At 34.6% G+C, this 13,641-nt stretch overlaps 1 protein-coding gene across 6 annotated transcripts in view; it reads right to left on the reverse strand.

Moving 5' to 3' along the window:
- Nucleotides 1-7,898, reverse strand: part of CYLC1 (cylicin 1) — a 134,765-nt gene extending 126,867 nt beyond the window's left edge. For 5 of the 6 annotated variants that reach the window (XR_012026163.1, XR_012026164.1, XM_072815634.1 and 2 more), the window contains exon 1: nt 7,817-7,848. Coding sequence is in view for 4 of the 6 variants with exons in the window: in XM_072815634.1 (XP_072671735.1) it covers nt 7,817-7,833 (17 nt within the window). In the remaining 2 variants the exon portion in view is untranslated. Of the gene's footprint in view, nt 1-7,816 lie in introns of all 6 variants that reach the window. The other variant, XM_072815632.1, reaches the window with a different exon arrangement.
- Between the last annotated feature and the right edge of the window lie 5,743 nt (nt 7,899-13,641).

Raw genomic sequence — 13,641 nt, forward strand, 5'->3', positions numbered from 1 at the left:
TAAATAAATAAATAAACAAGAAAGAAGAAAGTACAGTAAGCTGGAGGCATCACAATATCAGATTTCAAGTTATATTAGAAGCTGTAGTGATCAATGCAATATGGTATTGCCACACAAATATACACATAGATCAAAATAATATATTAGAAAACCCTAAAACGAATCCACAACTATTTGGACAATTAATCTTCAACAAGGTAGAAAGGATATACAATGGGGGAAATACAGTCTCTTCAAAAATGGTGCTGGGTAACCTAGACAAAAACATACAAAAGAATGAAATTGCACCTCTTTCTTACACCATACACAAAAAAATAAATTTGAAATGGATGAAAGATCTAAATATAAGATTTGAAGCCATCAAAATCCTGGAGGAAAACACAATCAGCAACCTCTTTGACATCAGCCATAATAATTTTTCATTAGATATGTCTCCAAACAGAAGCAAAACAGAAGTAAAAATAAATAGTTGGGACTTCCTCAAACTAAAAAGGGGCACAGCAAAGAAACAATCAACAAAACTAAAAGACAGCTATAAAATGGGAGAAGATATTTGCAAATAATTTAAATCTTTTTAAATTCAAATTCATTTTATTTAATATATACTGTATTATTAGTTTCAGAGGTAGAATTTAGTGATTCATCACTTGGATATAACACCCAGTGCTCATTACTCAAATATCCTTAAAGTCCATCACCAAATTACTCCATGCTTCCACACACTTCCCCTCCAGCAACATTCATTTTGTTTCCTATAGTTAAGAGTCTCTTATGGTTATCTGATAAAAGATTAGTATCCAATATACATAAAGAACATATAAAATTTAACATAAAAAATGAATAATGCAATTCAAAATTGTGCAGAAGACTTGGATAGACATTTTATCAAGGAAGACATACACATGGCCAAAAGACACAAGAAAAGATGTCAACATCACTAATCATCAGGAAAATACAAATCAAAACTCTAATGAGATATCACCTCACACCTATCAGAATCGTTTATTTTTAAAAAAATTTTAAAGATTTTATTGGGACACCTGGGTGGCACAGTGGTTGGGCATCTGCCTTGTGCTCAGGTCTTTATTTATTTATTCCTGACAGACACACAGAGAGAGGCAGAGACACAGGCAAAGGGAAAAGCAGGCTCCCAGCAGGGAGCCCGATGCCGGACTCAATCTCAGATCCCCAGATCACGACCTGAGCCCAAGGCAGGCACCCAACCACTGAGCCACCCAGGCGTCCTTATCAGAATGGTTTAAATCAATAACACAAGAAACAATTTTTGGCAGGTAGGTAGAGAAAGGGGAACCCTCTTACACTGTTGGTGTAAATGCAAAATGGTGTAGGCCTTCTGAAAAACACTATGGAGGTTCATCAAAAAGTTAAAAGTATATTTACCCTATAATCCAGCATTTGCACTACTAAGTATTTACTCAAAGAATAGAAAAATACTAATTCAAAGGGATTGATTGTGCCCCTATGTTTATAGCAACATTATGTTTAATAGTCAAATTATGAAAGCAGTGTAAGTGCCAATCAATATATGAATGAATAAAGAAGTTGCATACATGTAATAGAATATTGCATATATAATAGGACTTATTCAGCCATAAAAGAAGATTGAAATCTTGCCATTACAATCATGTGGATGAAGCTAGAGAGTATTATGCAAAGCAAATAAGTCAGAGAAAGACAAATACTGTATGATTTCACTCGTATGTGGAACTTAAGAAATAAACCAAATGAGCAAAGAAAAAAACAGAGAGAGGCAAACTTAGAAACACACTCTTAATTACAGACAAAAAAAAATGATGGTTACCAGAACAGAGGTGATCAAGGGGAAGGATTAAATAAGTGATAGGAGTTAATGAAAGAAATTCTTGTGAGAAGCACCAGGTAAGTATTGAATCGGTAATTTTATACCTGAAACTAATACTACAGTAATTGTTAACCAGAATTTAAATAAAAATAAAAAAGTAAAAGTAAATAATCTAATTCAGAAGAGTTAAAAAAATAAAGTTCTTACAAATATATTTATCCAAGGAAATTAAATATTTTTACACTGAAAATGTCATACATTGATGAAAGGAAATGAAAACATTAAAAAATGGAAAGATATCTCAACTTCATGTATCAGTAGAATATTGTTAAAACGCTGGGATGCCTGGATGGCTCAGTGGTTCAGTGTCTGCCTTTGGCTCACGGAGTGATTCTGGGGTCCGGGATCAAGTTCGACATTGGTCTCCTTGCAGGCAGCCTGCCTCTCCCTCTGCCTATGTCTCTGCCTCTCTCTCTTCTCCCTCCCTCCCTTCCTCCCTCCCTCCCTCTCTCTCTCTCTCTCTCTGTATCTCTCATGAATAAATAAATAAAATATTTTAAAAAATACTGTGAAAATGCCAATACTACTAAATCCATCTAGAGATTAAATGCAATCCTGATCAAAATTCCAATAGAATTTTCCCACAGAATTATAACTAACAATACTAAGATTTGTATGGAAGCACAAGACTATGAATAGCCAAAACAGTCCCAAGAAAGAGGAATAATATGGAGATATTACTCTTTGATTGCAAACTAAAGCACAAATATATAGTAATTAAAACAGTATGGTACTGGAATAAAAACAGACATAGAACAATGGAATGTAATGAAAAACAGAGAAAGAAACCCATGCATATAAAATCAACTAATCCTTCATGAGGACACCAAGAACATACAATAGGTAATGATCATCTTTTCAATAAATGGTTCTGGGATAAGTGTATATACACATACAAAGGAATAAAAGTGGAACTCTATCTTACACAAATCACAAAAATTAAGTTTAAAATGAGTTAAAACTTAAACATAAGAACTGAAACTTTTCAACTTATAGAAGAAAACATAGGAAGAAAGATTTTTGATATGCCCTTGATATTGATTTTTTAATATATGTCACTAAAAGTTCAGGCAACAAAAGCAAATATAAATACATGGGACTATATAAAACTTAGCTTTTGCAAAGCAAATGAACAATTGTTAATATTGAAAAGCAGCATGTTGAAAGGGAGAGAATATTTGGAAACCAATTATCTGACAAAGGGTTAATACCCATAATATTTAGGTAACTTACATAACTCAATATTAAAAATAGCAGACTGATTTAAAAATAGACAAATGGGGCAGCCCCGGTGGTGCAGCGGTTTGGCGCCGCCTGCAGCCTGGGGTGTGATCCTGCAGACCTGGGATGGAGTTCCGCATCGGGCTCCCTGCATGGAGCTTGCTTCTCCCTCTGCAAGCTCTCTCTCTCTCTCTCTCTCTCTTTCTCTCTCTCTCTATGTCTCTATGAATAAATAAATAAAATCCTAAAATAAATAAATAAATAAAAATAGACAAATTACCTGAATAGACATTTTTCAAAGAAGGCATAAAAATGGTTAACAGGTATATTTAAAAATGCACCAAATATATAAGCAACAAAACAAAAATAAAGTGAAATTACATCACACTGAAAGCTTCTGTACATCAAAAGGAAAAATCATTGAAATGAAATGGAATGGGACAAAATATTTTGAAACTGTCTGATAAGAGGTTAACATACAATATGAGATACTCATACAACTCAATAGAGAAAAACAAATAATCAAAAAATTTTGAGTTTTAAATGTGCAAAGTAAACAAGAGAGTGGCAAATCATAAAGCAGACTTAACTGTAGGGGACAAACTGAGGGTTGCTGGAGGGGAGGTGTCTGTGGGTATCAGTTAAATGGATGATGGGTATAAAGGACAATACTTGTAATGAGCACTGAGTGTTCTATGTAAGCAACAGATCACTACACATGAAAATAACACTATACAGTATGTTAACTAACTGGCATTTAAATAAAAACTAAATAATCATTTTTTCCAAAGGAGCCACACAAAAGGCCAACAGATACATGCAGAGATGCTCAGCAAACCTAATCATCAGGGTAGCCCATATCAAAACTAGAGTGAGACATCACTTCTCATCCGTTAAAATGTCTCTTACCAAATATGAGAACTAAGTGCTGGTGAGGCTGTAGAGAAAAAGGGAACCTTTGTGCCCTCTAGCAGGGACAAATGTAAATTGGTACAGTCAGTATGAACAACAGGATGAGGTTCTTCAGTAATTAAAAATAGAACTATCAAATGATACAGCAATCCCACTTCTGGGTATTTATACAAAGCAAATCAGAAATCAAATCACTCTATAAAAGATTATATATATATTTCAGCCATGAGAAAGGGAGAAATCCTGTCATTTATGACAATAGAGATGGAACCTGAGGGCATTATCTAAAGCAAAATAAATTAGGCAGAAAGATAATACTGTATGATTACGCTTATATGTGGATTGTAAAGAGGCTTATTTCACTGAAACAGTACAATGGTGATTCTCTGGGGCTGGGTAGCATAGGGGAAATTCAGAGATGTTCAAAGGGTACAAACTTCCAGTCATAAGATGAATATGTTGCAGTGATTATAGTTAACAATGATGTATTATATACTTGAAATTTGGTAAAAGAGTAGACCTCAAATGTTCTCATCATAAAAAAAGAAATGGTAATTATATGATGTGATGGAGATGTTAACTAATCCTGCAATGGTCATAATTCTGCAATGCATATGAACCTCAAATCATCACATTGTACACCTCAAACTTACACAGTTATATGTCAATTATGTTTCAAAGAAAAAAGACCAAAAAATGAGGATACAGAAGATAAGTTAATTATAGGAGGCATATCCTTAAGTAGTGAAGAAAAATCCAATGCCCAGTGTTATGAGTTGAATTATGTCTCCCATAAAGATACATTCAAGTCCTATCATTTAGTACCTGTGAATTTGACCTTATTTGGAAACAGGGTCTTTGCAGATGTAATCAAGTTTAAATGAGGTCATACTGGATTAAGATGGGTTCTAATTCAATATTTGATGTTCTTATGAGAAGAAGGGAATTTGGACACTGACACACACAGACAGGGAGAGTATGCCATGTGATGACTGAGGCAGAGACTGGGGTGACGTATCTACAATCCAAGGAATGCCAATGATTGCTAGAAACTGCCAGAAGCTAGAAGAGTCATGGGATACATTCTTCCTCAGAGCCTTGAGAAGAAGCCCATAATGCTGCCATCTTGATTTTGGACTTTTAGTTTCCAGAAATATGAGACAATAAACTTCTAATATTTTAGGCTAGCTAGTTTGTGGTAATTTGCTTCAGCAGCCCTAGGAAACTAATACAACTTAAGTTATATTTAGATATGAGCAAGAAGAAGGTTCCTACTACAATAGGAGGAAGGCAGAAAAAGGGATTTAAAGATACACATAGACTAGTATATTTAGTTGTGGAAATAGTGAAAATTTCCCTTATTTTCCTCTAATAGCCAAGAGTGGGGTGGAAATCTATTTAAATTTAAGAGAAAAAATATAAGAAATAGTCATCTTAAAGGAGAGATTTGAACAGATGAGTGAAGTTTAATAGCATTGCCAGATATCTTTAATGGCCCACTTGCAGTTTAATATTATAAATTAAGCCAATTATCATGGTTACAAGGTTTTCCTCAGCCATATTCAACTTGCAAAAGTGCTACTGGGAAGTAATGGGGAAGTTGGATTTATCTAAAATTAAGGTTTTGTCAAAGAAATGTCAAAGGGAGAGTGGGTAAAGGGAATTGAAGTTGTATGCAGGAAATTATTTGTATTGGTTCACCATTAGTCTATAAGAACTTAAGATTGGTGAAGATCTATAAAGGGTAAGAACAGAAGTAAAGCCATAAGGAGAGGACTAATGAGCAATAGTTCAAAGGTAGTAAAATTAATAGTAGATCTTATAGGGGCAGAAGAATTGTTGGAGTGGGGATATTAGTGGTACCTAAAGCAGTGGTTGAAGAATGAAATGTTTGAAATTGAGATTTTGGAGAATTATGAATAGGATTGAGCCACTGAAATAAAATGGAAAGCAATATAATTTGAGAAAATAAAGTCAAATAATCAAGATGTTGGGATATGGAATGATTACATCTTAAAATCATCAGAGATTAAGACGAGAGGTAATGGCAGTGGGCCAGACAGAAAATCATGGCAAAATAAAGGGGATGACCTGGGAGTTAGTAGATGAATATAACAAGGAAAGGTATCAGGTGAGACAATCTGATGACATGAGATTCAAAGGTAGCTATTTTTTAGGGAGTAGAGAATTAAAATGAGTTGGAAATACCATTGAGGAACCAAGCATATATCTATTGCACCTCTGGATCCAGTGGTAGGAAAGGACATGGAAAGGAAAATATCTCCTACTCAAGAGGGCCTCAGGAGAAGCAGTGTATTTGAGAAAAAGCCATGTTTCAGAGAGCATGGATATCATGGATATCATTCATATAGGAGGCAGAGGAGGACATAGAAGATTTTGCTGATGACACTGTTTCAGAGATAGTGCCCAATGGTGATGTAATCCTGAAGCCTTTATGATGTAGGCAGCATCAAACGAGAAATGTCTTTCTAAAAACACTAGGAGCTCAATTTTCATTTCTCAATCAAATCATCATTTTTCTTTCTTCCACGCTGTATCGAAATTTCTGATTTTAAAAGTAATGCATACTAATTGAAAAACATCTAAACATCACAAAAAAAAAGAATCATTTAAAAAGGAAAAATTATTTTAGCCTAGTTTAGTTTTTTTTCTGTAGATTTTGAATTTCTGAGTCAAAGATTTTCCAGATTTTCTTTTCATAAATGAGGTTGTGCAACTTTTTATGTTTACTGGTCATTCACATTTCTTTTTCTATAAAATACCTATTCATAACTTTCAACTTTTTATGTCACCTTAAGAGTATCTTTCTTATTGATTTTATGTTTTTTTAAAGATTTTATTTTACTTATTTATTCATGAGACACACACACACAGAGAGAGAGAGAGGGACACAAGTAGAGGGAGAAGCAGGCTCCATGCAAGGAGCCTAAGGTGGGACTCAATCCCGGGTCTCCAGGATCACGCCCTGGACTGAAGGCGGCGCTAAATCACTGGGCCACCAGGTCTGCTCTGTTTTTTGTTTTTTTTTTTATATTAGATTGTACCATAAGAAAATTCCAGTTTTGTAGGTAAAAGATGATTGAATACTGACAATCTCTTGAGGTTCAACTTAATACACATGGCTATTAGCTGGTGGCTCCAAGTCAATATGGTCTATATTATCTTATTTTTCTTTATAATTTCAGCAATATTATTTTAGAGGAGATCAGCTTTCAAAATAAAGACAAACATTAAAAAATGTGGCCATGAAAGCCTGTAGAAATACTATTGTTTAATTACATATTAATAATATTCATTATTTACCTAATGATTCCTTTTAAAATTCAACTCAGTATACTTTCTTTTATTGGAAACAACAGTAAATCTTCTTTTTTATCAGACCTAAAGAATGGTCTGATTTTCCTTTACATAAAATTAAGTCCATCAAAGCTGTATAATAAAGTCTTACTACATTGTTTCTTGCTTTACATTTTAAATACCTTCACATACATTACTTCCTTTCTCCTTATAATAAGATGTGATTATCAGTACACATACACATGCACACACATATAATTGTTAAGACTATCAGCTATTTCATGAAAAATCTTAAAGTATCTAAATCTCAAAGCAAAACACTCGAAATATTGTTGAAAACTTCATACCTATGTCTAAAATTTTAATCTATAAATGAAATTCCATAATAGAAACATTACTTACATTAAAAATATAAATATGTTGCTAAATTGAGCATGTTAGTCATTAAAAATACTAAAAAAACGTATTAAACAAAGTACTTACAATCTTGGAAGAGACATTTCCCCTGCCTGTATGTTACCAGGACTTTAGCATTGTAAATTCAAACTGGGAATGTTGAGTGATGACATCATAAAGAGATTGTTAATAACAGGAAGTTGAAGGGAAAAGACAGAGTAATTATATTTTACAGTGCATAGATGCTTCTGAAATCCATTCCAAAATTGTAACTGTGTTTAAATACAATTCCGAGATTCTCAGAAGCTCAAATTCTCTCAGCTTGATCTGAGAGAATTGGTCATTTTTTAAATGATTGAATCTATTTGCTTGTTTAATAAACATCTCATTATTTGATATCAGACTATTTTAACACAATTGAGCATGCACGTGTGTATATGTGTACATGAAAGGGCTATATGGACTGAAAGGAAAATAAAAGAATATAAACACTTCTCTATTAAAAGCAACTTCAATCTTGTACATTTCCTTCATATTCAGACTTCTCCCCATAAAGATTATATGTATGTTCACAGTAATATTTCCTTAAAATAAATTGAATATAGTTTCTTTTTAGATGTGTAAATTACACAAAGGTACAAGGCCTATTAAAATAGTACCAACTCACCTGAAAAAATGTTTTATTTCTCCCAAAATAAAAAAAATATTATTATATATACACTTATGTTAAAAACCAGTTGTCAAATGCTACTTGGTAGGAAATTTGCAAATATGAACTTTTCAGGATATAAAATGAAAACTCATGCCATAGGTAAGGATATGTACAGGAAGAAAAAAATATCTTGAATGTGCTCTAGATAACAAAAAAATGAGTATCTTCTTGACCCCGGGCAGAGAGGCAATTCATTAGTCATTACATTTGTCACCACTTTTTGTCGTTACTTTTTTTACTTATTTTTGGAAGTGATTTTTTAATTAATTAATTAATTAATTAATTAATTATGTATATTTTTATTGGAGTTCGATTTGCCAACATAGAGTACAACACCCAGTGCTCATCCCTTCAAGTGCCCTCCTCAGTGCCCATCATCCAGTCACCCCGTCCCCCTGCCCACCTCCCCTACCACTACCTCTTGTTTGTTTCCTAGAGTTAGGAGTCTCATGTTCTGTCACCCTCTCAGATATTTCCCAGTCATTTTCTCTCCTTTCCCCTTTAATCATTTTCACTATTTTTATATTCCCTGTGTGAATGAAACCATATAATGTTTGTCATTCTCCGATTGACTTACTTCACTCAGCATAATACCCTCCAGTTTCATCCACGTTAAAGCACATGGTGGGTATTTGTCGTTTCTAATGGCTGAGTAATATTCCATTGTATACATATACCACACATTCTTTATCCATTCATATTTCGATGGACACTGAGGTTCCTTCCACAGTTTGAAAGTGTATTTCTTATGTAAAGCCTTATTTCATTTTTAGGAAATAAAAGGAAAATGTGATCAAAGACACCAAGTAAATTTCACTTGAGCGGTGCTATGCGATCTCAGTATCCTTCCATCAGCCAAAAAGTCCATCAAACATTATCTTCTGTAGAAAAGTAATACAAAACCATTTAATTTGTAAGCCAAAAATTGATCACAATCAATAAAGCAATAAAAGGAACACTATGTCTAAAAAGACCTGAAAAATGTTTCTACCCTAGGGCCCAGTAATTCTAGTCTACTTAGGAATGCATCCTGAGTAACTCATTTCAGCAGAAAGATGTTTATTATAGTTTTACATGAAATTTTAGGGGCACCTGGGTGGCCCAGTGGTTAAGCATCTGGCTTTGGCTCAGGTCCTGATCCCAGGGTTCTGGGATGGAGTTCCACAACAGGCTCCCCACGGGGAGCCTGCTTCTCCCTCTGCCTTTGTCTCTGCCTCTCTCTGTGTGTCTCTTATGAGTGAACAAATAAAATATTTATTAATTTTTAAATTTTGAAGCAGTAATATCTATGAAGATTTAAAGCTATAAAGTATAAATGGCTTGTTTTAACTCATTTGAAGAGTATGCTCAAAGTTTTGTTTATTTGTACATATCATTATTGATTTGAAATTTTAATCATAAGGAAGAAAATTAGTGGAAAGAAGAACCAGAGAAGGGCTTTATAGTAGGAACTAGGAAAGATCTAGGGCTCAAGTAGAATACATGACCTGTACAGTCCCCTCATCAAGGCAATACTGAGGCTTGTCTCCTCCTCTCTTTCCCTTTGTCATATCTCTTTCCTTTTTCTCCCACCTCAGAGCTTTCCCGAATTGTCTTTTAATGAGATATACAACAGGGAAGATTGAAAGCATGCACACATCTACATTGAGATTTGGCTTGGGTTCTGGACTTCTCTCCAATGACCTTGAGCTTTGAAGAAGAAAAAATAACAGTTTCTTTTTTATTTTCAGTCAACAATTTCTGTCTTTAACAACATTCACACAGAGACTAACAGGTGATTACACATTCCATTGAATCTGAAGCCCCCATACCACTTTCTCCCCTATCTTGGTCCTCTCTGCCACTCTATCTCCTTTATTTTTTCCATAGCTCTGATTACATGCTATATAACTTATTTGTTTATTATTTATTACCCACCACTAGAATATAAAGGCCATGAGGGTGGGAATATTTGTTTTATTTACTGATACATTTCCAGTGCCTAAAATAGTGCCTAGCAAAAATAGACACTAAGATATCTTTATTGAATAAACAAATAATACCTATAATTTGGAACACCTGGGTGGCTCAGTGGTAGAGCATTTGCCTTTGGCTCAGGTCATGATCCCGGGGCCCTGGGTTGGAGACCATCATTGGGCTCCCTGGAGGGATCCTACTTCTCCCTCTGCCTACATCTCTGACTCTCTCTGTGTCACTCATGAATAAATAAATAATGAAACTTAAAAAAAATAAAAAATAATAAATCTATATTTTTATTATGTAAGGAAATGTTAGATATCTCAGGTTTTTTCTTTCACTAAAGAAGCATCACTAATGTCTGTAGCCAATGAAAAACTAACATTGAGATGATCAACAAACTGCCACCTACTAATAATGGGACTAAGCTGGTTATTGATTTTGAGCCAAAATTTGTGACTCTGTTCCATTTTCATTTTGCACTGTTCCCCTGCTGTTCTGGTGGTAAGGGTGGAAGTGTTTTGAAGGGATCTGCTTGGAAGTAACATATTAGATTGGAAATCAGGAAAACAGTGTTCAGATGTTGACTTGTCATTAATCATATAGCCCTCGATAAGCCGACTAAATTTTCCTTGGTGTTTCAATCTGTAATAGGGACAGACAGAATAGCTAGTATATCTGGGATGACACAGACTGTTAAGGATGTAAGAGGGTAGTAATCAAGTGATCAAGAGCTATATTCCACATTTCAAAAACTGAGATTGTTTGCATTCTGTGTTAATATATTTTATGTAAATCATTCTGAATGCTTTTGCATGTAAAATATTGATCTAATAAGGTAATATTACTATTTCATACTAAGCAGATATTCTGGTTGACAACCATATGTAATGAGAATAATTGTTAATAATAAAACTTTATGGAATTCAGCATTTAAGGTAAAAAATAAAATCTAAAAAGGCCCTTCAGCTCCTATTCCCACGATTATAAGCTCCATTTGGTTAAAGGAAGTCCGGTATCTCCATCTAGTTAGAATGGTAGTTCTCAACTCTTATTATTTTTCATTTTTAACTTAAATTCAATTTAACAATATATAGTATAACACCCAGTGCTCATCCTATCAACTGCCCTCCTTAGTGTCTGTCACCCAGTTACCCCATTCCCCCAATGACTTCCCCTTCCACAACCCTTGGTTTGTTTCCCAGTTATGAATCTCTAATGGTTTGTCTCTCTCTCTCTCTCTAATTTTCCCCATTCAGATCCCCTCCCTCCCTTTCTAATCCCTTTCACCATTTCTTAAATTCCACATATGAGTGAAACCATATGATGATTGCCTTCTCCAATTGACTTGTTTCACTCAGCATAATACCCTCCAGTTCCAGACATGTCAAAGAAAATGGTGGATATTCGTCTTTTCTGATGGCTCAGTAATATTCCATTGTATATGTATACCACATTTTCTTTATCCATTCATCTGTCGAAGGATATCATGGCTCCTTTGACAGTTTGGATATTGTGGACATTGCTGCTATGAACATTGGGGTGCAGGTGCCCAACATTTCACTACATTAGTGTCTTTGGGATAAATTCCCATTAGTGCAATTGCAGGGATATAGGGTAGCTCTATTTTTAACTCTTTGAGGAACCTACACACTGTTTTCCAGAGTAGCTATACCAGTTTGCATTTCCACCAAAATTGAAAGAGGGCTCCACTATATCCACATCCTCTTCAACATTTATTGTTTCATCTTGTTAATTTTCGCCGTTTTCATTGGTGTGAGGTGGTATCTCATTGTGGTTTTGATTTGTATTTCCCTTATGGCAAGTGATGAGCATTTTCTCATGTGCTTGTTGGCCATGTGTATGTCTTCTTTGGTGAAATTTCTGTTCATGTCTCTTGCCCATTTCATGACTGGATTGTTTGTTTCTTTGCTGTTGATTTTTTGATAAGTTCTTTATACATCTTGAATACTAGCCCTTTATCTGATAGGTTATTTGCAAACATCTTCACCCATTCTGTAGGTTGTCTTTTAGGTTTGTTGATTGTTTTCTGTTCTGTGCAGAAGCTTTTATATTGATGAAGTACCAATAGTTCATTTTTACTTTTATTTCCCTTGCCATCATAGATGTGTCTAGCAAGAAGTTGCTCTGGCCAAGTTCAAAAAGATTGTTGCCTGTGTTCTCTAAGATTTTGATGGATGCTTGTCTCACATTTAGATCTTTCAATCATTTTGAGTTTATCTTTGTGTATGGTATAAGAGATTGGTCCAGTTTAATTCTTCTGCATGTGGCTGACCAGTTTAATTCTTCTGCATGTGGCTGTCAAAGATGAGTTGACCATAGAGTTGAGGGCCCATTTCTGAGTTCTCTATTCTGTTCCACTGATCTATGTGTCTGTTTTTGTGCCAGTACCATACTTTCTTGATGATCACAGCTTTGTAATACAGCTTGAAATGAGGCATTGTGATGCCCTCAGCATTGCTTTCTTTTTCAGTATCACTCCGGCTATTTGGGGTCTTTTCTCTTTCCATACAATTCTTAAGATTATTTGTTCCAACACTGTGAAGAAAGTACATGGTATTTTGATAGGGATTGCATTGAATGTGTAAATTCCCCTGGGTAGCATAGACATGTTCACGGTATGTATTCTTCCAATCCATGAGCATGGAATGTTTTTCAACTCTTTGCATCTTCGTCAATTTCTTTCATAAGTGTTCTGTAGTTTATAAAGTATAGATCCTTTACCTCTTTGATTAGGTTTATTCCTAGGCATCTTATGCTTTTGGGTGCAATTGCGAATGGGATTGATTTATTAAATTATCTTTCTTCAATCTCATTGATAGTATATAGAAACGCCACTGATTTCTGTGCATTGATTTTGTATCCTGCCATGTTGCTGAATTGCTGTATGAGTTCTAGCAATCTTGGGGTGGAGTCTTTTGGGTTTTCTGTATATATACAGTATCATGTCATCTGTGAAGAGGGAGACTGACTTATTCTTTGCCAATTTAAATGCATTTTATATCTTTTTGTTGCCTGATTTCTGAGGTTAGGATTTCTAATATTATATTGAATAACAGTGGTGAAAGTGGACATCCCTGTCATGTTCTTGATCATAGGGGAAAGACTGAGAGTTTTTCCCCATTGAAAATGATATTCACTGTGGGGCTTTTCATAAATGCCTTTTATGATATTGAGCAACGTTCTCTCTATCCCTACACGCTGAAGAGTTTTGATCAGGAAT

The sequence above is a fragment of the Canis lupus genome, chromosome X (genome assembly GCF_048164855.1).
Source record: "Canis lupus baileyi chromosome X, mCanLup2.hap1, whole genome shotgun sequence".
Classification (NCBI taxonomy): Eukaryota; Metazoa; Chordata; class Mammalia; order Carnivora; family Canidae; genus Canis; species Canis lupus.